We start from the raw sequence: 26261 nt of genomic DNA, 5'->3' as shown, positions 1-26261 counted from the left end.
TATTCAGCAATATACAATACAGTTTATAAACAAATGTCTTACCTTGTTTCCAATCTTCATTTAAAAATAAATATTATTGACAGTGAATATTAATTATGGTAAGATGTACCTTTTTAATTAAAATGTCTCCAAAAGAAATAATTTAATTAAAAAAGAAAAAGGAAATCCAAAAAACCTAAACACAATAATCTACTAAAAATATTTCCTTTCTTAGGAAGGGCTTTGACCCAACATCTTTACATATTATCATAAAGATAACTGCTCAACAGTTCGTGCAAAATGAAGAGTCAGAGGAAAGGTTTAGAAAAGAAAAAATATTACATTAAAATAGAGAAACCATAAGTGCCATGCACAGAGCAGGGCTTTACACCATAGAGTCTGGAAACTAAATGCATTATTCTATGTGGTTTACTTTCTGTGGCATCCCCAAAAATATGTTTTTCCCCCCACGTAGAATTTATCATGCTTCTTTCAGTCTCTCTCTGTCCATCTTTAGAACTGTAGGTATTTTTTTGTCAGGGGTTTGTTCTGTTTTTAAATAGATTCCTTTTTGTTTGGCTGAGGAGGAGTGGAGGAAGTAGTCCGTCAGTGGTTTACTAATAAATGTACAAGCTTATGCAGTATTAACAGGAACATATATAGAAGTGGGTCTGTAGCATAAATAGGTCCTGTACCTAGAAAAGAAAGAGACAAGGGAGAGAAGGAGATTTTATTCTTTATCTTTTCCAATATAGAAGATTAAATGCAGAAGAGAAATATAGGCAGATTTATTTTTATCACTTCAGAGCCAGGGGTCAGAAGCTTAATTTTAATAGTAAAACAGCATCCTCAAGCTATCCAACTCAAATAGCTTTCTCTTCCCCCTCCCAAATCTAACTCCACTTAGGTCATTTCATTATGCATTACTAATGCTATGCCTAAACTTGGCTTCAGCCAAGTTACCAGCAATTGAGATTTCTATAAATACACCTTAATCTGGTATATAGTTTCTTGAGAAATGACAGGTATCAACCACCCATTACTTTAAAGGGAAATGACAAATGCTGCAGCTGTACTTCTTGATTAACAGGACATGAACCCATTTCATTTGGAATGGGAACAGCAAGACCTTGACATCTTCTTTACCTTTTATAGGAAAGAGCAGAATTCTAAATTAAAAATGTGCACAGAAGCTATAGAAAAACAGAGGTCAGATGTGGAACACAGATGTTACACTCATTTCTTCCAAACCCAGGGAGTGCAAGTCGGCTCCCGCTTCTATGAGGTAAGCTTATGCGGCACGATATAGGGCTGCAGGGGTAGTTATGGACGTGCCATCACAGGAAAGCCGGTGCCTGTGACCTTACGGCTGTAGAGGGAGGATGCAGCTCTCCCCGGGAAGGGGCAGACACCGATGCCCTCGCTCACAGTGAGAAGTGGCATCCATGTCCATACTGCAGCTAGCAAGGCTGTCCCTGCCTCGTATCCACTTACACTAAGACATTTGTTCAGTTTATTTTCTATTTACCTGCACAAAAAGGAGAGGAATTTACTGTCTGCCACCATGGTCTGGCCCCTCTCCCTTGCGTGGGAGGGCTGAGCTGTGGGGCCGAGGTCCGTTGGCCACACTGCCAGGAGAGCAGCACACGCAGGCACGGTGTGGGGCACTGGGGCTGCTCCGTCTCTGAAACAGGTCACTGCTCTGCCACCGGGCAAGGGCAAGAATAGCCCCTTCCTATGGAGAAGTTCTGCTGTCCTGGTGCAGCCTACGGCATTGCTGCAGGACAAGAGATGGGTGCCTTTCACTCCCCAAGCCCCGGCTGAGCCGACGCAAACAAGGCTGGACCGGTCCGCAGCAGCAGCTGTTTGGGTCCCAAGTGCCAATGGGTGACACCTTCCCAAAGCCATGACATGGACTAGCGTGTGCAGTTGTCACTCAACACTGTAACATGACAATACAGGGCTGCACACCCGTGACTGATGTCTCACGTGGCCGTGGGACATTTCCACAGGGGTGAATGCAAAAGCCGGCGCCCAGCGGGAGCTTTGCCCTGCAGCTGGAGTGCACAGAGGCACCCAGGGAGAGGCTTCATCAGTGCTGAACGTCCTACATACAGGAGTAATCAATGCCCAAAATACTGACAGCCACCAAGAAAAGTGACTGTCAGAGCCACTTTGCAAAGCATGAAAGCTTTAAAAAAAAGTTTTTTGCGTTCAGTATCTCTGAAAAAGGAATCAGGCCACTTCTATTTAGGAAACTCACTTCAGGCACCCTAATGTGAATACTTTAGTCTTGGTCTCTAGGAGATGTGAGTCTCTCTCAGCTGTGGCATGATCAAAGGAAATACCTCGAACAGTTCCCGAGTAAACCACTGCTCTTGGGCTCGCTGTTCAGGCTGCCTCGTAATCTATATATACCTCACCAGCAAAGCTAGAGTATTATTATCCAATATCAAAAAATAGTTCATAGTAATGTGGCGTGCAATTGAGGAATTCAAGAAATGTCCCCACAGTGCTATCTCATAGATGCCTAGACTGCGTGGAGATTATTTAGTTATTAAGGTTTTAATTAAATCCTTGCATGCACAAACACGTGGCTAAGGACTGCCTACGTAGCAATAGCAAGGCATTAAGATGAATACAGGATTTTTCTTTTTAAAGCTGAAAATCATTAACAAACACAATTAACTCAGGTAACTAAAGAAGTAACTTGTTAAATTCTTGCAAAAAGACACTAGAAGTGCGTGCAGGAAAGTGCACAACAGCTGCTAAAGCTCAGGTTCCCGGCCAGCACATGGGGCAGACAACCACCAGCCCCAACCGTTCTGGCTGCTCCGAGGCAGCCGCGCAGGAGCTCACGAGCTCGGACTCGCCTTCCCGCCCCGGGAACCAGCCCTGCGGAGCCGAGGGGCAAGGAGGGTCTGCCGCTGGAGACCTGCAGTCCCCTGAGCAATGCCCCTGCCCGTGCCGAGAGGGCGAGGGCAGCGGGAGCCCTGCCTGTGCTGGTGCCAACCCTACCAGACCTCCCAGCCTCTGTGCCAGCCCGGCAGCAAACAGGGCTGTGACAGCCGCTCCCCAGCCTCATGGACATCCCTGCTCCAGCAGGTCCCGCCGTTCCCTTAAAAATATACAGCCAGTTCACAAATATGTTATACCCTACAGTTGTAGCCAGGATAAAACCCTAACAACAAATCTACCTACACCAGCGAGAGAAAACAGCTTGCTGACTGGGAAGGCTGAAGGTAAACCCCCATTTTCTGTCGGTCTCTGAGCCTGACATGCTATGTGGTATCTGAAGACAGACTGCTTATTAACAATTTGCAGTCACTGGCACAACGGACTCATACTTTCAGTCAGCACATCCCCATCTCCAAGCTGTCAGATGGCTCTCCTCACTTCTGGGACACTGCACAGTGCCCGAACGCCAGCCCAGGATGGTCCCCATGTGCTGTTGCTGTCTCCTGTGCTCGGGGACGGCAAGGGCAGCCCGGCAGCCGCCGGCACTCCTGGCAGCCGCACGCAGCTCACAGGTGCCGAATTTGTGCCAATTCCACACCTGCCTACCACTGCAGTGAAGATCTGGCCTTGGGTATTTATTATGCTCAGACCTGAGGGTAGTGAGAACCCATTTTTCCCTGCCAGGGCTGAACCTGTTCTTTCAATGAACAGGACTCGAGTTTGAGGAGGTGCTGCCAGTTACTCAAAAAGAAAGCTGCACTTTTGTAAGGGGGGAATCCCCCTGCAAACGCTGAGGAGCTCAACCTGGAGAAACGGGCTCTTGCAGCTCAAGTGCTCTTACAACCATCGTACTGAAGGGCTGCGAGGGACACCAGGTTAGGATTGTTTCTGTTCTGAATGGAAAGCAGTATTTGTCACAACTCCCTGCAGTAGCCGTGTGCCTGCTTACCAGAATCATTCCTACACCAGTTTTACCTTTATGTACTAGTTTTAGTTTAAACCTCGACGCAGGACTGTGAATTAATGCAACAATCCTTTTTTTTTTTGTCTTTTTCTCTTGTAGAAATTGTGTTGTTTTTAACCTACATTCTCCATCTTCTTAGTCTGACAGCAGAACGTGAGTTCAGAGTTTGTTAACAGAATCTTAGCAGTTAAATAAAATATATTTTAAAAAAAATATTTGAAAGCAATTATTCTTACTGAACACCAAATACAAGCTTCTTTTTTTCATACTGATTCAGTGTTATTCTGCTCTAAGACTTTGGGCAGTAGAAGCAGATACACAGAACTTCAGAATTCTCCTCCCTCTGAACATGAGCACACCGGAAATACAATTTCTAGTAATTTCTCCCTGTTCAGTTAACCCGAACCCTTTTCCTTATAGGTAGCTTTGTTTATAAACAAGCTGGACTTAGTGCCCCGAGTTCTGCTTTTACTGCTGTAGCGGAAGTCTTGACTTTTAAGTAATAAATTGCTACAGGTGTAGATGTAAACAAACAATGTGGTCTTGCCCACTAGGATCTGGACATGCGACCGACCCAGATTTGAGAACAGAGTTTCTATCCAGAGACTTTAAGTCAGGCCTACACAGTTATTTACAAACTACAGACACTTACAAGAAAACATTTCATTTATATTTTGAATATTCATTTGATATTTTGTTATTGTAAGATTATTTATCACTACATAGATTTACGATTTTGCTTTTAAATTATTTATATGGACATGGCTTAAAGGGAAAGTCTACCACTAAGCAGAACAGTAACAAATTGTTCTGTTCGTGTACGGTGAATTGCTCTCTGGCATCACTCATCCTTCTTTTCGATTTACAACATAATGATGTTTTACTGTAGTTTTCGATTTAATAATTTGTTTTGTGCCAGCATCCATCAAAGTTTGACGTAAACCAGTTCATCCAATTGAAAACAATCATTAATTAACCAAGTGACTTGTGACACATGGAAAAAATGGGATGATTCTTTTGCAAGCTATATTTAACCAATGGCCAAAACCCACAGTTTCCAGCAGTTTCCTATTTTTCTTCCTAGAAAGAATCTGAAAAGTCCCTTGATGTTTCTTTCTGAGGTGGTGGTAAAATGCAGTGGCCCATATAATAAAAAGCTGAAAGACATCAGTAGTCTGTTTTCCTTGAAAGATGAGATAACACCAAAATTTGACTGCCTATTCATGATGGAGCTGGGACCCCGGCTGGCAGTATCACAAAACATTTCTCTGTAGTGGCTTTTATGCAGTGACCTGCTAGCCTCAAGACTGTTTCCTTACAGAACAATGTTCAATTAAAACTCTCAAACCTGGCATTTCATTAAGAGGTGAGGGACCAAACTGACTGTATAGATTGATTTATTCTCTCAATCCAGAAACTTTAGACTGTGCTGGAGACATATTCTTGCAGAAACTGCTCCTACTATCTTGTATCTATGGAAAAAAGAGGGTTTTATATGGGTTGTTGGTCAAGGATCATTACAGGCAATAACCTCCTAGATAAAACAAATTCTCTCTCACTGACATACATTTGGAGCACTTCCATTGAATTGAAGGGAATTTACCAAACTTCAGATCTAAGAGCTTCTTAGAAGTTTTTAATTAAAAAGACACCATTACTAAAGTAACTATACACTTACTGAACTGAAGAGATAATAAGCTACACCACATTAGAATTACTCCACAGTCTGAGACATGATCTTATAAGCTGCATATATCCTTCTTCCACTCTTAAATACTTACAGCACAATCCACACGCTGCATTTTTGCTATTGGGTTTTTTTTAAAGGCTTGTAACTGGCACCTTAAACTTCCTACTCCTCACCAAGTGCTAATTCTCCAGGATGGTGTGCAGAAGCATATCCAGAGCCTGTGCTAACTTTAGCACACTCTCCCAGCTAAACCCTAGAGCACTGTACATAATGTGAGGTGCTCTTGTGAAACGAAGTACGTGGTACTATGGAAATCTATGCAAAAATACTAAACTATGGGGTCCCCATTGCTCCTGGCTTTCAGCTGGCTGTGGACCATCATGCCTAGGCACAACTAGAAACTGCTCTGAGCTGCCTTTTGGTGTTGCTAATTTTGGCAATGGTGACTTCCCACATAGTTATAAACAACTGCATGGGATGTGCTCACCACTGAACCTGCCTAGAAGGCACGATGACAAAATTAGTTTTCTACCCACTACACATTTTTATTTATGATTCACTGAATTTTGGAACAGCTTTCCATAACTCATCTCAAACAAAATGCCTCATAGAAGTCAGCACATGTATTTATTTCTACACAACCATGCAGGTATAAGCTAGTAATCCTGCTTTCTTCCTTCATCCATGCCATCAAGGTTTTTAAGGTCAAGAGTAAATCTTCTCACGCAGCTGGGTGAAACTATCAGCATTGCCCTCCGCACCCTTCTTCTTGAAAATGCCCACGTTTCACTTCCCTTATCCACACTGTAGCCTCAGACTCTCCAGGAAATGGAAACCAGTTTTACTGGCCAGAGTTTTGTAAAACTGTGTCATCAATTCAGGTCTTGCCAATTACACCTGAGTTTGACGGTTTGTCTACCTTCTCTCTTAAGATATCCACTGCTATGTTCAGGCCTATATTTAGAAGTGAACTGCCAAAATACCATGTAACAAGGGTAACTGAAAGCCACTCCTATCCTAATTTTGGAAACTCAACAGGTTTTAGTACTTCAAATAAGATTCCATTTGCATTTGGAGTATTTAGCACTCCCGAAATGACCATGTTTGACTTGCCCATACCTGTATCTATTTACGTGCTGGGCTGAACTCACGTGACTGAACATAGAGGTGAGGCAGAATGTAAGGTTTGATAACTCTACAGAGGCTGCATACAGGGCAGCACAATGCAAATTGCCAGCACGGGTAGAAAAATAAGTATGTGTATTTGAGGAAAATCCAATTCTTTGTAGCAGCCTGGTTCTTAATTTTGATTGTTCTTGATGTGACATCTGAAAAAGCCCATCTAGGACAGAAGACTTTGGGGTTTTAGTGGTCAACCACAGCATGGCTAGCAGGAAGGCATGGGAATTGCAGCATATTGAGAGGCATGACAGCACTATTAAGGAGACCAGCGGAACCTTGTTTTCTTGAGAAGCAGCATCTTCTAGCTCCCTGAGCATTTCAACTGACATGCTTAATGCCCACTTTGAGAAAGAAAACTACAACCTGGCTAACCACCCTTGAATACCGTGATGCCCCTGTTTTAGCTTATTCTGTGAAAAATGGGTCACGTACATAATACAGTTATGGACAGATTAGAAAACAAATAAATTGGATGGCAAGGAGAGGGAGGTGTAGTCATGCAAGGAAATGATGGAGAAAGAAAAGTTTGGTTCTGATACGAAGCTAAGAAAAGAAAAAGATTCCTTCTGCAGTGTCACTTTTCTAAAATACTGCAGTGCTTTGCTGGGAGTCCACCTGTGTGAGTGCCTGTGGGATAGGTCAGACGCAGGAATTGGTAGAGGAGTTGGGTATGTGTCTCTCAGGCACTTGCAATTACTGAGGTGGATTTCTGATCACATTAGGGCTTATTTCAACTGAAACTCATTAAAGCCAAATTGTTCTCAAAATATTAGGACTGACAATCCCTTCCAAACATGCATATGGTACACGGATCAGTCAAGTGCTCAATTATCCTCTATGGAGGCTCCTCCCTTTTTCTCCTAGATCGTAAGGACATTATTAGACATAAGCGACAGGATTAGATGGACAATTGATCTGATCCAGTTCGACAGTTGCTGCAGGTCTGCGTGGCAAGACATTTTTGTATTAAGCACAGCTACTAACAAACAGAAAGAGGGGTAGTTAAACTAGTGGATTTGGTGAATGTATGGAAGAGCATATCAGGTAGAGAGCAAGAAATACTTCTACCTTTATAAAAAATATTTCTACTTTTTAGGTTACCAGAGAAATATGCAGTTTCATTGCCAACAGGGTGGTAAAAACTCATCTCCCACTAAAGTTACAAGAAGTAGGGACTCACAATACAGGGAACAGTTGCTACATTTTCCCTCAATATCCCCACTTCCCTTCTGTGGTAGCCGAAGATGTACAGAGCTGTCAGCAGTCTTAGTGAAAGCCTCACCCCACTTCTTCCAAATGCTACATTTGACTATGCAAACTGCTGTATTGAGAGAAGGTCGACCAGGGAGCGATGGTATCCCCCCGGCAGAAAGCCACAGCCTCTAAGCTCTGCACCCACCACGACTGACGCAGCTCCCAGACAGCGCTCTGGCGGGAGCACGCTGCCGCCCGGTGCCAGGCACGGTGCGGGCTGTGCCCTGCTCTTACGGCAGTACCAGACCACAGCAGCGAGCACACCCGCGGGAGTGTGCCCGGGCAGGGGAACTCCTCCGCTTGGTGACAGAGCTCCGGGAGGAGGGGAGTAGGTTGAGGAGTATCAGGGAGTGCGAGAGAGAGAGAGACCTCTGGAATCGCACCCTGCCTTCCCCGAGACAGCCCAACAGGCAGACAGGACGCATGATACGGAGGATTCCCGTCCTCTCTCCGCCTGGCTGAACACAGTGACTTACGGGATAGGGGGCAATGGCCATGAGCTCTTGCCCGGCGCAGCAGGCGCGTCTCCTCTGTGACTGCCCCACCTTCCCCGGTGCCCTTGCACAATAGGTACAAGGCTCTGCAAGTGGAACCGAACAATGACGAAGACGATGGTTCATCTAGCTGGGAGGTGTCCTCGAGGTTAAGTCGGCCTACGCCCTGCATCAAAACTGGTTCCATAAAGAGAAAAAGACGGGTCATTGTCATAGGGAGACTCCTTCTGAAGGGAACAGAAGGCCCAATAGGCAGACCGGACCCACTTCTTAGGGAAGTCTGCTGCCTCCTTGGGGCCCGGGTGAAAGATGTGAAGAGAAAACTTCCTACCCTGGTACAGCCCTCAGATTATTATCTGTTATTCATCTTTCAGGTAGGTAGTGATGAAGCTGCAACTAGAAGTCTGAGGGCAATCAAGAGAGACTTCAGGGCCTTGGGACAACTGGTTAAGGGGTCAGGAGCACAAGTAGTGTCCTCCTCTATCCTTCCAGTTGCAGGGAATGATGAGGGAAGGAACAGGAAGAGCCAGCAGATCAATACCTGGCTCCGAGCCTGGTGTCACCAGCAGAATTCTGGGTTTTTTGATCATGGGTCAGTCTACACGACACCAGGCCTGCTGGCGACAGACGGGGTACACCTTTCTCAAAGGGGGAAAAGGATCTTTGCACAGGAGTTAGCAGGGCTCATTGAAAGAGCTTTAAACTAGATTTGAAGGGGGAAAGGGATAAAACCAGGCTTGCTAGAGATAAGCCTGAGGGCGGCACGCCAATGTTTGAGGGACGGTGCGCTAGCGAGGTCCTTCGGTCTGTGTCTCAGTGGAGGTAGGGGATGGACATCCATGCGGCAGCAAAGATGAAAGGGTTATGGATGCATTAGAAACTACAGAAGCGCCTGAGAATGGTCACGTAGGAATTAGGGGCTTCTCCCTCCAAAAAGGTGACAGGATCAACAGCCCAGCTGAAGTGCATCTACACCAATGCCCACAGCATGGGCAACAAACAGGAGCCAGAAGCCATTGTGCAGAAGGAAAACTATGACATAGTTGCCATCATGGAAACATGGTGGGATGACTCGCACAACTGGAGTGCTACAATGGATGGCTATAAACTCTTCAGAAGGGACAGGCAAGGAAGGGAGTGGGGTAGCCCTGTATGTTAGGGAGTGTTTTGATTGCCTAGAGCTTAATGACGGTGACGATAGGGTTGAGTGTTTATGGGTAAGAATCAGGGGGAGGCCAACAAGGCAGATATCATGGTGGGAATCTGTTACAGACCACCCAACCAGGATGAAGAGGCAGACGAAATATTCTACAAGCAGCTGGGAGAAGTCTCACAATCGCTAGTCCTTGTTCTTGTGGGGGACTTCAACTTACCAGATGTCTGCTGGCAATACAATACAGCAGAAAGGAAACAGTCTGGGAGGTTCCTGGAGCGTGTGGCAGATAACTTCCTGACACAGCTGGTGAGTGAGCCAACTAGGGAAGGTGCCCTGCTGGACCTGTTGTTTGTGAACAGAGAAGGACTTGTGGGTGATGCGATGGTTGGAGGCCATCTTGGGCACAATGACACAAAATGATAGAGTTTTTGATTCTTGGAGAAATAAGGAGGGGGATCAGCAGAACTCCTGCCTTGGACTTCTGGAGGGCATATTTTGGCCTGTTTAGGAGACTGGTTGACAGAGTCCCTTGGGAGGCAGTCCTGAAGGGCAAAGGAGTCCAGGAAGGCTGGACATTCTTCAAGAAGGAAATCTTAAAGGCGCAGGAGCAGGACGTCCCCATGTGCCGAAAGATGAGCCGGTGGGGAAGAAGACCGGCCTGGCTGAACAGGGAGGTTTGGCTTGAACTCAGGAAAAAAAGGAGTGTTTATGACCTTTGGAAGAAGGGGCAGGTAACTCAGGAGGACTACAAAGATGTCGTGAGGTTATGCAGGGAGAAAATTAGAAGGGCCAAAGCCCAACTAGAACTTAATCTGGCTACTGCCGTAAAAGACAATAAAAATGTTTCTATATATACATTAGCAACAAAAGGAGGACTAAGGAGAATCTCCATCCTTTATTGGATGCGGGGGGAAACATAGTGACAAAGGATGAGGAAAAGGCTGAGGTACTTAATGCCTTCTTTGCCTCAGTCTTTAATAGTAAGACCAGTTGTTCTCTGGGTACCCAGCCCCCTGAGCTGGAAGACAGGGATGGGGAGCAGAATGAAGCCCCATAATCCAAGGGGAAATGGTTAGTGACCTGCTACACCACTTCGACACACACAAGTCTATGGGGCCAGATGGGATCCACCCAAGGGTACTGAGGGAGCTGGCGGAAGCACTCACCAAGCCACTTTCCATCCTTTATCAGCAGTTCTGGCTAACTGGGGAGGTCCCAGTTGACTGGAGGTTAGCAAATGTGATGCCTATCTTCAAGAAGGGCTGGAAGGAGGATCCAGGGAACTACAGGCCTGTCAGCCTGACCTCGGTACCGGGAAAGCTGATGGAGCAGATCATCTTGAGTGCCATCACGCGGCACATACAGGACAACCAGGTGATCAGGCCCAGCCAGCATGGGTTCAGGAAGGGCATGTCGTGCTTGACCAACCTGATCTCCTTCTATGACAAGGTCACCCGCGTAGCGGATGAGGGAAAGGCTGTGGATGTTGTCTACCTAGACTGCAGTAAAGCCTTTGACACTGTTTCCCACAACATTCTCCTGGAGCAACTGGCTGCTCATGGCTTGGATGGGTGTACTCTTCGCTGGGTAACGAACTGGCTGGATGGCTGGGACCAAAGAGTGGTGGTGAATGGAGTTTACTCCAGTTGGCAGCCGGTCACAAGTGGTGTTCCCCAGGGCTCTGTGTTGGGGCCAGTCCTGTTTAATATCTTTATCAATGATCTGGACAAAGGGATCGAGTGCACCCTCAGTAAGTTTGCAGATAACACCAAGTTGTGCGGGAGTGTTGATCTGCTTGAGGGGAGGAAGGCTCTAACAGAGGGACCTGGACAGGCTGGATCGATGGGCCGAGGCCAATTGTATGAGGTTCAACAAGGCCAAGTGCAAGGTCCTGCACTTGGGTCACAACAACCCCATGCAACGCTACAGGCGTGGGGAAGAGTGGCTGGAAAGCTGCCCGGTGGAAAAGGGCCTGGGGGTGCTGGTGAACACCTGGCTGAATATGAGCCAGCAGTGTGCCCAGGTGGCCAAGAAAGCCAATGGCATCCTGGCTTGTATCAGAAATAGTATGGCCAGCAGGACTAGGAAAGTGATCGTGCCCCTGTACTCAGCACTGGTGAGGCCGCACCTCGAATACTGTGTTCAGTTTTGGGCCCCTCACTACAAGCGAGACATTGAGGTGCTGGAGCGTGTCCGGAGAAGGGCAACAAAGCTGGTGAAGGGTCTAGAGCACAAGTCTTATGAGGAGCGGCTGAGGGAACTGGGGTTGTTTAGTCTGGAGAAAAGGAGGCTGAGGGGAGACCTTATTGCTCTCTACAGCTACCTGACAGGAGGGTGTAGCGAGGTGGGGGTCGGTCTCTTCTCCCAGGTAACAAACAATAGGATGAGAGGAAATGGCCTCAAGTTGCACCAGGGGAGGTTTAGACTGGATATTAGGAAAAATGTCTTCACCGAAAGGGTTGTCAAGGACTGGAACAGGCTGCCCAGGGAGCTGGTTGAGTCACCATCCCTGGAAGTATTTAAAAGACGTGTAGATGTGGTGCTTAGGGAGGTGGTTTAGTGGTGGACTTGGCAGTGCTAGTTAACGGTTGGACTCGATGATCTTAAAGGTCTTTTCCAACCTAACGATTCTCTCATTCTAAGGTGGTGCCCCTGGAAAGCCCAGCAGAGCAGCAGCACACGGAGCTGGGCCCTTGAGGGGCTGCTCTTGGGATCTGTCCTACACTGGAGACAGCCAAATAAACCGCCCAACCACTCCAAATATCCACTCTTAGAGAAATTAAGTAAAAACTTCAAGAAAACACCAGCATGTGCTTCAAGAAAACACCAAGACTAATTTATATCAAGCTCCAAAAGGAAACACTGCTATAGACAGTGTCAATGTAGAATAGGAATGTATCCTGAACACTTAAAAAGAATCATTCATTCTATATAGATTATACAGCTTAAATACTTTATGTTGGTCTGCATTTAAATAAGCCAGTACCTTTCCTCTGTAGCGGGTCTCTACTTTGTAGCACATTCCCATAAACAGACTTCTGCTCTAGTATCTGTGAGATGATCTCTCCTCACCAAGTATCTTATTAAAGAGACCCAAAACATGCAACTATGGATTTGTTTCATTTCCAGAATTTTCTGCAGTTCCATGATCTAAAACTAACTTAACAAAACCAAGCACCATTAATTCACTCCTTGACACTTGAATAATGAGAGATATAAAATTCTTTGTGATGTGATTTGGTGGAAAATGAATTTTGAACTAAAACATAGAAAAATATCTAACTACATTAGCGGTAGTTCAGGTGGTAAATGAGCATCCAGCCCTACACGTCCTTCTTCAGTACTACTATGTGAGCAAGTCCACAGCATATTGATACACACAAATAGCAAAAAGCACAACTCAAACTACCCGAATCATGAGGCGATGAAGAATACTGGTAGCGGGGTTTCAGTTACTGAGCGTTGAAGTGAGTCTGAGCCATATTCTCAAGTTTTTCATTATAAGCAGGAGGACTAAAAAGCCGTGCTGCAAAAAGCAGGCGAGCTAGACATGGTCGCACAATTCCCTAAGTCAACACTTTAAGAAAAGACTTACAATAAAAGTCACACTGGACGGAACCACAGATTTCACATTCTGTAATTGATACAAGCTGTAAATATTTGCAACTCAGAAGTAAAGAACAAGGCACCATAGTTCTCACTTCACTGTCTTTTAGAGTATTGTTGACTTGATTAGGATTAGCAGCAAGCTGCCAATGTAGTTGTAATTACCACTCCAATCAGAAGTACTAAAGTTAAGCAGATCTGAGTGCAGATTATCTAAGGATTTTATTGAAAAATAACCCTACCCTGTCCATACTTAAAGAATAGAGCTAAGTGCATTAGCAAAACACATGATGACACAAGGAAAACGGCTGTATTGAGAGCATGTGCCTGGAAAAAAGCAGAGCCTGTGATTTACATAAAGAAGGGATCACCTTTTTGCTATAAAAAGCAGAGACATTTTGGGAGTGACCCACAAATACACAGAGCCTCCAAACCTTTCCAATGATTGATATCTGCTAGATATTAGCTAACTAAAGACATTGCCATGCCCTAGACCTAAGGGAGGCCAAACTTTACAGAACAAGCCAGCAAGGGGTTATCTGGAAAAACTGTGGACATAGGATATTCCTCAGTGTCCTCTTTCCATGTGAAATCTCCAGCTCCCTGGCGTGAGAGGGATTCAGATCATAACGCCGATTTTAAAATTTATAAAGTACTAAGTAGTTCTAATTATACCAGTTTGGTGAATTTTACACACGACCAATAAAATGACAGACATAGAAGATGATGTCCATTAGAGGACTTACTAACTGTGCTCTGCCTCATTTCGAAGTTAGCAGCCGCTCCTAGCACACGCAACAAGGATGCTCTGCTTCCTAGCCACAACCATGCAAATGCAGGGTAAGACCAGATATTACAGCAACTACTTGACATCCTGTGTAAGCTTCGTTAGCACAGCTCCCTTCTCCAGCCGTGGCACAACGATCTGTGCACTGCGATCACACTGCCTTCTCCACAGAGCACAGTTGCTGCTCTGCCAAACTGCTCTTCTTTCCAGCTAATAAAATTGCCTCCCAACTGATAACAGCCTAGCAATATAAAATACTCAGTTGTTAACTGCTGTTGTGACAAATAATACCATTCTGCTGACAACCCCATTTTTTCCAATACAAACCTACTTGAACTGTTTATTATTGACATATGGGACTGCTCTGCCATTATCTAATCTTAAAAAACACATAGTAAACAGCAATAGTGAACCTGCCAGCATTCTCACTGCTTTAGCGAAGCTAAATCAAAACCCAAAACAAACCTCTTTTATTACCAGCACAGTCCTGTCAGGCTCTGTTACGTGCAGAAGAAACACCTTCTTCACAGGACTACGGTAAGATTCGTTTCCTGGCAGCTCCTGCTTTATGTTCGCCTTCCAACTACAGACCACCACTACTAGTATCCTTCTCAAAACTAGTACCAGTAAGATCGTCTTGACATTTCTTTCTGCTATGACTGCTAAGTATACCACTTAAAGTATTAGGGACCTGTATAATCCACAACACAGTTCAAGTGTTACTTCATACATCAGTAAAGCTGCATCAGTATAGCAGAGGTGGGGAATGCATAACAATTATCTGCCTCTTGTAAAATATACAGACTAAGTTAGCTGGTACTGCAAACTAAGACTCAATTTTCCAAAGTACCTATTGAAACTGTACATAAAGAACTAGCAGAATATGTTTATTCCTGCCCAAAGTCCTGTTTGTTCATGCAAAAAGACACATGGGTGCACTCAGCCTTCCCTCATACAAATTTCTGATTTTCACTCCCTAATGAATCGATCTGGCATAGAAATCTAGACTAACATTAGGTACAGCTTCCACATTCATTAGAAAGACCTGGAATACACCTTTCATTGTGTTCAGTAACATATTTTAAAGACTTTTTTTCATCTATAACTTGAAGATATTAAAGAAGTTCAAATAATATTCAGACTGCTTCAAGGACACTGCACAGGCTTTAGCAGAATAGGTTAGTACAGTTTTCTCTGTCCTCTGGGGAACAAGCAAGAACCGCTGAAAGGAGGTTACTCAAATAAATTGCATTTCCACAGTACAAAAACACCCTGGCACAGCTTGTTTCTGCCCTAGGTAATGAGGTGACACGGTATTGCAGTTCGTGCTTTTGTCCAGTTCGAGAATTAATCCGTATTACACACACACAAAAGAAGATATTTGACCTCGCTTGTCCCCAAAGCAGTCTAATTTGCCTAGATATTAAAGTGCTAGTGATGTGTATTTAATGAGAATTCTTTTTGCATGTTTATTATCTAGTGACATTTAGGAGGTCAGCCTGATAATTCAGTTATGGCCTCTGCCTTGCTACTTTATTTAATGTAAAGGAAAATGTGATGTGACCCAGGCTGCATTTAACTACAAATAACAACAGAATGTGAGCTCATAGATGGCCTCATAAGACGCACAGGGGGAGTGAAGTAGACCCAGACATTACCGGGTTGGAAAGGTAGGGAGCCTAAGCTGAACAGCAACATAGAGAGACTTTCCTTTCTTGCTATTTTGTGTAATGTTCATCTATCAAAGATAAACGAGCTCCATGGGCTGCTTCTCAAACTAGCACGCAGAGTCATTCAAATCCTGACAAAGCCAGGAGAGCCCTAGACCCAAACCCTTACCCAAAGTTAATCCAACCTCAACCACAGCCACTCCAAACAGAGACCCTCTGATCAGCCACAGCTCGTTACGCTCAAGAAAACAGCGTGTTCATGGACTTTCTTGTCTCTAAGCTGCAAAAAAATACCTTTTGCTTCCCAGTGCACGATGGAGATCTAATAATCTCCCACATGGTCTCCTGCCTCAAGGTAGGTTGCCACAGCCTGACTTTGTGCATGTACTGCTCTTATAAGCATCACCAGGAGCTGCACATGCACAGAGACTGCAGAATTGGGACCTGGTGCTTTATTATCTCGGGCCACGTAGCCCACAAGCAGACTTCCTTCTGCCTCAGACTTAAAAGGCTTTGTGGGGGGGAGAGGGGGATAGGTGTGAAGTGAAGACTTATTTTCTCCCTTGCTGTGAACACTTCATCTCTGCATAACACATGAGTCTCTCTGTGTCCTTCCTAGAGCACTCTAAGCATAATGAAGCACAGTTTCTTGTTTCACACTCCCATCTTTGTTTATTTTATTTAAAGCTTTCACTTCAGAGCTTTGAGGCTAGAGATCAAATAAATAAAAGGGAATTTGGAAGCTGCAATGTCTGATCTACATTCTGCTCAGAAGTTAAACTAAAAATTGCCCCCAAGCCACAGGCACTCATTTTGGACACCGTTTGGTAGGATATAATCCAGCCAACTTGCCTCCCAGAAGGTCAGTGTGAAGATCCTTGTTTATTACTTTACCCGTCAGATGACAAAGTTAGTCTCATGACTAAGGCACTGGACTTAAATTTAAGAGATCTGAAATTAAGTTTTTGTATTTAATTTCACAGCTGCCACACACTCAACATCGCTCTTCCTGCCATTTGTCTGTCTCATCCATTTGGACTACAAACTTTCTGGGACAGAGACACTGCATGTCTTGCTCAGTGATTCTCCTGTATCCCCCCTACTTACCTAGTAAAAACTAGGAACACTTCCAAACACATTAACACTATATGCACTCTTTCACTTGCTCACCCTGATTTTTTTCCTACAGCAAAAGATTCCAATTGCTTGTAAGTATTTAAACTGAAAGCTAAATACTATTTTCATTTAGAACCATATGGACAACAACTCCTTCTCTGATAGTATTAAAACCAATTATCTTACCAGCAGATCTTTGCCTCCTTGCAGCCTAAGTAACACGTTTTCAGTTTCCACTTCAGTCTACCTTACCGGCAGACAAGCAGTAATCTTTTTGACTCTTGTGAGACCACAGCACTAAGTTTTTATATGGTAGTTTAAACATTACAGATAAAATTATGTTTGAGTAGCTAATATTTCTGGCATATTGGGCAATTTTTCCTGTTACATTGCATCTATTCCCTTATATACTATAATGCTGATGACAAATTTCTACCAAATACAATTTCAGATGACATGTCCAAAACTATGGATTTTCTATTTATACCTGGTTTGTCAGATAAGACTCTATGCTCTTTAGAGAATCTCAGTAACAGACACATTTATTGTAGGAAGTTCATGTTTCAGTTCAACTAGATGAGGTAGAGAATCACATTTTTCCACAGTGCATGACTGGGACTCCAACTGAAGTCAACAAGAGCCCTGCAGGCACATCTGAAAGCAGCATTTGATCTATAATCACATTTATTGGAATACAAGCACACAGAGTCCCTATCTTACTACACTGAACTTACTGGGAAGATTTCTATTGCAAGGAAAATAGGATTAGAACCCAATTAATGCAGGACACTGTGGCTAGTGCCATGCCATCAGCTTTTAGGCAGAGCTCTCCAGTGTATTAAATGAGGGTGTTTCTTAATCACTGATGGCAAATCCATTGTTTGAGCACATTTCTGCTTTTATACAGAGGAAATGTCCCTGTGTACAATGAAAAGACTTACAAATGCTAAGGACTTTTGAGAGTAAATGTATTAGATGATTCAATGATTACACACAGATGTGGTGCAAGTACTTATCTGTATGTGTGTTACAGAGCTCAAAATAGGATAATGAAGCACACGTATTATGCTACTATGCATACACATAACTCATACAGCAACACAGGGTTAGGTCCTGCAGTCTTACACACCTATGTGAACAAAGGTTTAGTTTGATTTGATGGCCCTACTGTGTGGAAAACCAGCTACTACACTGCCTTGAGGGGGTGGACTCGAAACAGGGCTTCTAGTTTCCAGAGGTAAAAAAAGAGAAAAAAAAGTATTTCCTATAAAGAGACTGCATTCTTTACAGAGAAAAATAATTACTGTACCTAAAATAGCTCTAAAGAACACCGCTTTAACATACAAATGGGAAACTCTGAAGCTCTAGGATGTAATTTTCTTTTAAGACATTTTGAAGAAAGTTTAGTGCTTATCCAACCCGAGCGACAGCACTGGAGACGTGAGTCTTTGATTTCCTCACAAAAGCAGGTGATATCCCTAGAAGTCCTCATTACACTGACTTCCACGTTAGTATTTTATCCACCTGCCTTTATTCTGGGTAGGGAGCAACACTTCATGTCTACAGGAGATAAATCCATTTCTTGCCTCTACACCAAGCTGTCTCTCTCTGCTTCCAACCAACTGCCTGGGCCAGAAGTCCTTCTAAAATACACCGGTGATGGGGACTGGGACGGCAACCAGCAATCCGCTTCACAAAAGCAACCAAAAAGACATCTCGTGGTAATGAGACTCAGACAGTTCTGGTCCAGAGGCACCTGAATCAGGAACTTGGAGAGACAAGTCTTTCAGCTGCTAGTCTCCTGAGCCATGCTGTGACTCATGGTTTATTGATAAGTAATTACAGGCAGCTCCAAACTGCCACAGGTATGGAAATCACAACAAACCAAGAAGCAGCCTGTTATCCAGGGGGTCTTGATTCAAGCAGAGTAAAAAGACATTATTTTTACAGAGGACCATACCGAAATACAAAGTTAGTTGCCTCCCTTGTATGGAGACAAAAGCAGTTGCTGGTTTGTACCTTATTAAGTCAGTACTATGAACAAGAACAGGAGTCCTGTGCTCTCTATGCTGACTTCAGCTGTCTCCCGGAACGGAAACTGCCACGGAGTGGCACTGTTCACAGACACCAGTGTGCACAGGAGAATGTCACAGCAGGAAATTTTGGTTTAGCCTATTTTGTAGCCCTCTTAGCATCAGTCTCCATTTGGAGATCCCCACAAAATATTTTTCTGCATTCCACTACCTTTTTCACTGATTTAAATCATTCCATTATCTCCACTGCTGGCCACAATGCTTATGGCTTATTTTCAGAATTTAATCCAGCCTAGAAATGATGCAGCAGTGCCACATCCCCAAACCACGGACATGTAAAAAATCAGGATAGACAGCAGTTTAGATGATCTGGGCAGGGGGTCTTGCCCTAACAGACATATGTGACATGCTCTCTTGGCAGCACACACTCACATCCATCTGTTGAGATGGAACTGAGCCCACTGCACTTCCATAGTCCTGTTTTTAGTTCATATGCACCACGTAAGCTCTGGGTTCAGTAGGCAGGGCACACAGTGCTGCGAATCCTAAACCTAACTTCTATTGTCGGCATGGAAAACATTGCAAGAATTCTCACTGTGGGGGAGTGGAAAGAGGAAACATGAAAACAACCACCAGCCCTGGGCTCCTAGGAGGAAAGCAGATCTTTCCAACAGGAAAACAACAGATCGTGAGCATTACAGCGGTTGGTTTAATTTCTTGTGGTCAGTGAATTCAGCAAAAGCAAACTGAATTTTTTTATATGCCCACAGGCACCTGTAGTTAGCCCTCGGGAATTATCACTTTGTCTTCCACTAGACACTGATGAACAGTCAGCTTAGTTTTAGGAATTATAAGGAATAAAACCTAGTTTTCACACGTATTTCTACATGAGAAAGAAACTAAATTATTCAGGAAACAGCGAAAGGTAGTAGCCAGATAAAGCACAGCACCTGTAAAGCACCAGCAGGTCACAGTGACCCATATACAACTGATTTCCATTACTGTGAGCCAAAACCCGCAACCGTTTGCCCTGAGAGTGTGAAGAGGTATCAGGAAGAAGTGTGAACATTCCTGCCTGAGGATTATGAATCTGCGTCAGAAGAGACTCAGCAGACAGAGGAGCTCAGGGCTTTCCCTGCACAGTCAGTGGCATAAGATTGTTTCCCTTCTTCCCTAGATAACTTGGCAGGGACATTTGTTCAACATGAGCTAAGTGACGGTGGCTTAGAAGGGAGCTAAAGCTCAGCCGGGGCAGCACCACACCTTTGAAGCTTGAAACACCTTTGCAACACGGATTTAAGACTGTGCTCTTTGTCCCAGACTTTGTTGTCATTAGTGTAAATAAAGGTTTACAATGGCCTTCTCCGGCTAGCTGTGATACGGTAATGTGGCATTAATAACTTAATACAGTATTAACTGATAGACAATCAGTATTAGCACAATGTTTACATTTGCAAACCACTATAGAGCGTAGTATCTCCAATTCTTATCCTGCCAGTAATCCCAGTGTGGAGCTCATTACACAGGAATTGACAGTTCCCTTCCGAACCCGCACCCTGCTCCACGTGGGCCCGCGCCTGCCCAGGGCGACCAGCCCCTGTAACCGCTCGCCGATTCAACTTCTCTGCAGAACAGCCACGGCGTTTCGCTCGCCTCGGGCTGCAGCCACTGTTTAAAACACCACGTCCGAAAAGCTGCGAGGGGGACGCTGGAAGTGGGGCCTCCCACAGCACCTACCGAAAGCAAGCAGGTCCCAGCCCGGCTCTCAGACCCACCTCCCCAGCCCCGCGCCTCCGTGCTAACTTCTGACGAGGCAGGGCGCAGCGCGCCGGCCCGGGCTCTCGGGATAACTTAAGCGCATCTACTTACAGACTCGGGTGCAATTACCCGGCGTTAGCACCGCACCGACAGTCCCACCCGTGACAGAGGGGGTCGCGCTGCCCGGCCCTAGGCCGCGCGGCGGGACTCGGGGCGCCACGGCCGGGCAGGGGAGAGAGAGGGGCGCGCCCCGCCCGCGCCCCGCGCCCCGCGCCCTACCTGACCCGTGCTGCTGGCGGAGGATGGCGGCCTGCCCGGGCGGCGGCGAGGCCGAGGAGGCGGCGGCGGCCGCCGAGGCGGTGGCGGTGGCGGCGGCACCCCCCTCGGGCGGGCGCGGCGGCGGCGGCGGCGGCCGCTTGCCGGGGCCAGGCGGCGGCGTGGGCCGGGCGGCGGGGCCGTGGCGGCGCGGGGCCGCGCCGCTCTGGATGTGCGAGACCGCCTCGGCCGCCTGCACGTCGGGCGGCGCGAAGCGGGAGAGGACGCGCAGCAGCGCCTGGGCCTTGTGCTCCTGCGTCTCGTCGTCGCTGTAGTCCGCCACGCGGCACTCGTAGACGCCCTCGTCCTGCCGCCGCACGCCCGAGAGCCGCAGCCGGTGCGAGATGTCGTTGCCCTGGACGCGGACCGTCTGCAAGAGAGCGCACCGCCGGGCGCCGCCTCAGCAGCGGCCGCCGGCCCCCGCCTGCCCCTTCCCCTCCCCAGCAGCGACCCCGCTCTCCTCGGTGCAGCCCGGGCAGAGCTCGCTCTCGCCCCAGGTACGTGTCTTTTGCTGTCGAGAACGCCGACCCTGGGCTGATCCCCCCCCAAACCGAGTGCACCGGACGGTTAAGCCCAGCTGTTGCAGCCCCGCTTCGGGGTCCCAAGGGGCCATCCGGAACCAGCCCCTGCTCCCCATCATCCCCGCGCCGCCACGCACCCCTCACCGCTGGCGCTCTGCCCCCACCCCCCCCCCCCGGGCCCGCCCCTAGCCCGGGCGTCCTCTCTCCCCTCTCCTCCCGCCCGGTCCCGCCCGGAGCCCCGCAGCCGTCCCCGGTGCCAGGCAGCCTCCAGCCCGCCCGAACCGCCCCGAACCCGGCACCTGGGGAAAGCCCAGCACCCCGGGGGTCTCCGCCCCGCGCCTGCTGCAGGGGGCCAGGCCCTGCTGGGTGAAGAGCCACCCAGCCGAGACCGAGGCGGTGCCCCGCAGTGCCGGTGCGGCGGGAGGGGACGGCTCCACCGCGCCTCAGCACCGCGGAGAGGGGCCGGCGTGCCCCGGCGGCCGCCTCGCCGGGGCAGAGGCAACCCCGGGCCCGCAGCGACGGGAAAGGGGCTCGTTTCCTGCAGGCCAGGGAGAGAAGGGGGTCGCCGCAGACGACCGGGGTTTGCAGAGGGCAGGGAAAAAAGCGGACTTCTCTCCTGATCTGGCCCACCGTGCTTTTTAAGCGTGGCTAAGGAAGGGCCGTAAGGCAAGCATCACCTCCTCTCAATTTGCGAGGAATGAGACGTGACTGCTAAAGCAGCAACAGATGGTAACGTTTCGACCAAGCCACGACACACCGAGGAGGGGAAACGTGCCACACTCCCGCCGTGCTGCAGGAGCAGGGCTGCCAGTGAGACCAGCTGCATTCCTGTGTCAGGAAAGGAGGGGGGCATGCAGTAAATCCCCCGTGTATGGGAGGAGGGGTGCGCACCAAACAGCTCGAGCTGCACTTACGCTGATTTTGGTTGCATCCTTATTTGTTACCTAAAAGAACAGAAAAAATGGGGATTAGACTCAGCTCCGCCAGCACATCAACAAGATGGTCATCTTCCCACCGCAGTGCAAGGACAGGACACGGGCAGCTGCAACTTTCTCCGCTTGCCATGCACACAGCCCGTGCGTGGCTGGGGGGGAGTTCCCCAGGCGATGGGGAAGGCAGCAAACCAGTGCTCAGCTCGGGGGACTGTTTTGGTAAAGCTTCTGTGGTGCCCACAGAAGCGCTGGCTTCACCAAGGGTGCGAACAGCAGCCAAAGAAATGCTTGTTGCATGCTGTGCTGCTCACAGTCACTGACAGACACTGGGGAAGATGCTCTACCAGCAGCATTAGCACAGTGGTGAAGTACTTGGGCAGGCTGGATCCCGTACTGCTCAGGGCAGAGCTTCGGTCCTGAAACATCCTGGGAGCAGGTATCGCTCAGCAGGTTTCGTACTTGGTTATTTTTTTTGTCTCCAGCCAACTACTGTAAAGCTAACTGATGCCTCAGATCCCATTGATGCGCCTCCCAGGGAGACGGTCATCATTCTCCAGGCATGCCCTGTCATCATTTATTGTAAAAGCAACTCACGGTTTTTATATAAGGTTAAAGAAGACATTTAAATCCAAGCGATTTATTTCCCTGTCTGACAACTGACTTATACTTTCCCCAGCTAGGCGGCATCGCATTAGCTCAGTGTCTATATGCTTTGCATCTCTATTTGAGCTCTGCAGGAAAACAAGCGTGCTACAGAGATGGGAGCTGGCACAGGCACGGAGGCTGCCGCGGGGCACCCTGCTGGCACAGGGGCCGGGGGGCTGGAGAGGATGACGTGCCCCGTGCAGTAGGGCAACATGGCCCGGAAATCCTGCTTTACCCCACTCCTTGTACAGCCTCATTTGGCACCAGCAAGGTGTCTTGCACTGGGGGGAGGCTGCGGAACGAACTGGCTTCTGTTGGGAAAATGCAGCTGAAAAATTTAGACTAGAGCCTACCCTCACGCCAGGTGGCTTGCTAGGGGGAGGGGAAAGGACACGCGAGATTTAAGTCTGCTTCATGCATTTTAATTACTACGTCCAACTGTCTGAAAATGTCTTGCTGAGCTCCAGATACGGACACAGGTGTGTACGTGCACCCCAAGAAACTGTGTGCATTTGTATATGCAGATTGATATGTACTTAACATACCCACAGAGAGAGGTGTATCCCTCATGCCTTTCTCTGCTCTATCAGTGAGCAAACAGGGGCTCTCCCACCTTTTACAACAATTCCTAGCTCAGCCCACAGAAGCACCGGTTTTTGCTTGTCCCCACTTCATACTACAGCTATTTTTGACTGCCTTTCTTGGGTCCTCATTGCTGATTTTGCAGCGGGACATTTATCATTTTTCTATTTACAATCCTTAAAGCACTGACGTTTTTTCCTGAGGTGAAGTCCCCCACGGTGCATGCCCTCTCCTCCTCTGTCCCAGGGAAGGCCCGGGGAGGCTGGTGCTTCCAACCGCTCGCTGGCACTGGGTAAAGGAAGCGCTCTCCTCTCAGCACTCTGGTCTCTGGGGCGGCTGAGTTTATTTTGATCACCCTCTAAGCACGCTGTACTCCGTGAATAGATGTATCTCCATAGCACTGTATTACCTTGCTCCTGCTGCCGGGGACACTGATGGCTAATTCGTGTGCAAGTTCTCTGGCTGGTTCTTTAAGGTACCACCACTGGATTTCCAAGGAGTAAGAGGTGGATCCGCTGGCTCGGAAAGCACAAGGCATCTCAATATCATCTCCCTCCCTAACAGTCACATCTTTGGGAACTTCAGTAAAGGTAGCTGGGGGGGGAAGATAGAGTTACAAGGGATGGTTAACGGGAGAGATTAAAAGACAAGATCAGTCCTTTTCAGTGTAACGTGAGCTGCTTCAGCTCAAGGGCTAAGCGCTGACCGAGACACGGGTCTCCTGTGGTCCCCCGGCCGCAGGATAAGCGGAGCATCCAGGACTGCGCACCCGCGGTAGGGCCGAGCCGGTCCCCGCCACCCCGCAGCCGGGGGCCGCGGCTCCAGCGGAAGGGGGAAGTCCGAAGAGGGCTTCAAAACCTCTCGCCCTCCCGAGCAAGCCTTCGGCTGGATACAGGGGCACCCGTGTCCCACTGCCCCCTCCCCCAGACGCGGCGCGGGGACCGTCCGGGCTGCGCGCCCGCCGCGCCCCGCTCCGCGCCGATGGCCGCTCCGCGCCGGGCCCGCGCTGCCGGCAGCTGCGGCCGCAACAGTGCCACCTTGTTCTGCAGCCCCCCGGGCAGCGCTCCCTGCCCCCAGCCACCAGCGCCTCCGCAGGGGAAAGCGGCGAGGAGGCCGGGGCTCGCAGCAACCGCCGGCAGGAGCGAAGCGGCTGGAGCTCAGCTGCGGACAGGGCACCGCAGCCCCCGCTGCCTCCCGCCAGCAAGTTGCGTCCGGAGCGGCGGCCGGCCGCGGGAAGAGACAGAAGTTTCCTACTCACCGGTGACGACGAGCAGCAGAGGTGCGTTCAACATCAGGTAACAGAGGGTGCACAAGAGCCCCCGATTTTCCATCGCATCTACGTGGGCTGCGGGCGGGGGCCGGGCTCGGGGCGCAGCCGGGCACGCCTCAATCCATGGCACACAGCGGGGCCGGGTCAGGGCTCCTTCCCAAAAAGCCAAAGCCACCCGACTAATCTTGGTTTGCGGGGAAGCAAATACAAAATCCACAGCCGGCGGCTCAAACTCGCTCGCAGGTGGAAGCGACGTTCCTGGGAATGAAGCAATAAATCTGGTCCCGGCTCCCCGCTCCGCCGCGGGCGGGATTCAGCTGCCCTGCGCCGGATGGGGGCTCCTGCTGCCCGCAAGCGAGGAGGCGACGCCGGGCTCCCCTCCGAGACCCATCACACGGAGTCCGCTCTCGGAGCTCGCAGGAAGGTCCAGCCAGGCGGCAGGGACGAGCCTCCTCTCCCTGCGCCTGGGGAGCGCCCGGCGTGGCCCCGTCGCGGCCCGGGCTCTGCCCCTGCACGGGCGGCGGCCGCACGGAGGAGGCGCGGCGGCCGCACGGAGGAGGCGCGCCGGCACGTCCCAGCCCGCCTCTCCGCTCCCGGGCGACGGGCGGCCCGGCCGCAGCTGCCCCCGCGGGCCGGCCCCCGCCTCCGCGGCCGCGCACCGCTCCGCCCACAGCGGGAGGGCCCCGCCTGGCGCCGCCCCGCCCCGCGGCCCCGCGCCTCCGCCGCTGCCCGCCGCGGCTCCGCCGCTGCCCCGCCGCTGCCCCTGCCCCGCCGCTGCCCCGCTGCTGCCCCTGCCCCTGCCCCGCTGCTGCCCCGCTGCTGCCCCTGCCCCGCCGCTGCCCCTGCCCCTCCCCGCCGCCGCCGAGGTGTTCGTGCAAGCCGGGCCCGGCGGCGCTCTGTGGGCGTGCCGCCCGCTTTCCGAAGGTGCCGGGCTCCCTCGAGGCGTAGCTGCGAAGTTCTTGAATGAAGAGCAATACGCTGGCTGCTTTTTGCTGGCGTCCTGAGCCAAGCCTGGGTCTCCTCTTGGGGTGCGTGCCCAGAGCGGATTGTTCAGCTGCTGTCAGGCTTCCAAACTCACTATGTCTAGTACTTGTTAAAATACATTAAGGAAAAAAAAACCCGCTACCGATTTAGAATACGGTGTCTTAAAATGTTCCTGCGGATCAGCTGTTTCTCAGGCAAATGTCCCAATTAAAAAACAGAAGCGCTCAAAAGTCAAGTCGGTAAGGTCGTTACAGTGAGTTACAACCGCAAGCAGAGTTTGATTTTTGCAGTAAGTAATGTGAGGGAGCTGTATTTTAATAAATTTGAGGTGCCTTTCTAAAATCTTTGCCTTTTTTTTCCCTGGA

General features: G+C 48.7%; 1 protein-coding gene across 1 annotated transcript; it reads right to left on the bottom strand.

Moving 5' to 3' along the window:
* Nucleotides 1-279: 279 nt before the first annotated feature.
* Nucleotides 280-25215, bottom strand: VSTM2B (V-set and transmembrane domain containing 2B). Its single transcript, XM_072872890.1, has 5 exons — nucleotides 24901-25215; nucleotides 24052-24236; nucleotides 22398-22427; nucleotides 20927-21332; nucleotides 280-674 (listed from the first exon to the last, which is right to left on the bottom strand). Exons 1-5 carry the CDS (start codon nucleotides 24971-24973, stop codon nucleotides 586-588), a joined length of 783 nt encoding a protein of 260 aa, XP_072728991.1. The 5' UTR covers nucleotides 24974-25215; the 3' UTR covers nucleotides 280-585.
* Between the last annotated feature and the right edge of the window lie 1046 nt (nucleotides 25216-26261).

This window comes from Ciconia boyciana, chromosome 9 (genome assembly GCF_034638445.1).
Source record: "Ciconia boyciana chromosome 9, ASM3463844v1, whole genome shotgun sequence".
Taxonomy (NCBI): Eukaryota; Metazoa; Chordata; class Aves; order Ciconiiformes; family Ciconiidae; genus Ciconia; species Ciconia boyciana.
This window is presented reverse-complemented; position numbering and strand designations above follow the sequence as displayed.

Bases quoted from the DNA above. Each gene is read 5' to 3' on its own strand.
- VSTM2B (XM_072872890.1), bottom strand. From the start codon at position 24,973: ATGGAAAATCGGGGGCTCTTGTGCACCCTCTGTTACCTGATGTTGAAC. The intron at 24,237-24,900 runs GTGAGTAGGAAA...TTCCCCCCCCAG, and splicing joins TCTGCTGCTCGTCGTCACCG to CTACCTTTACTGAAGTTCCC. The intron at 675-20,926 runs GTAGGGCGCGGG...TTTCTTTTCTAG, and splicing joins CCGCCAGCAGCACGGGTCAG to GTACAGGACCTATTTATGCT.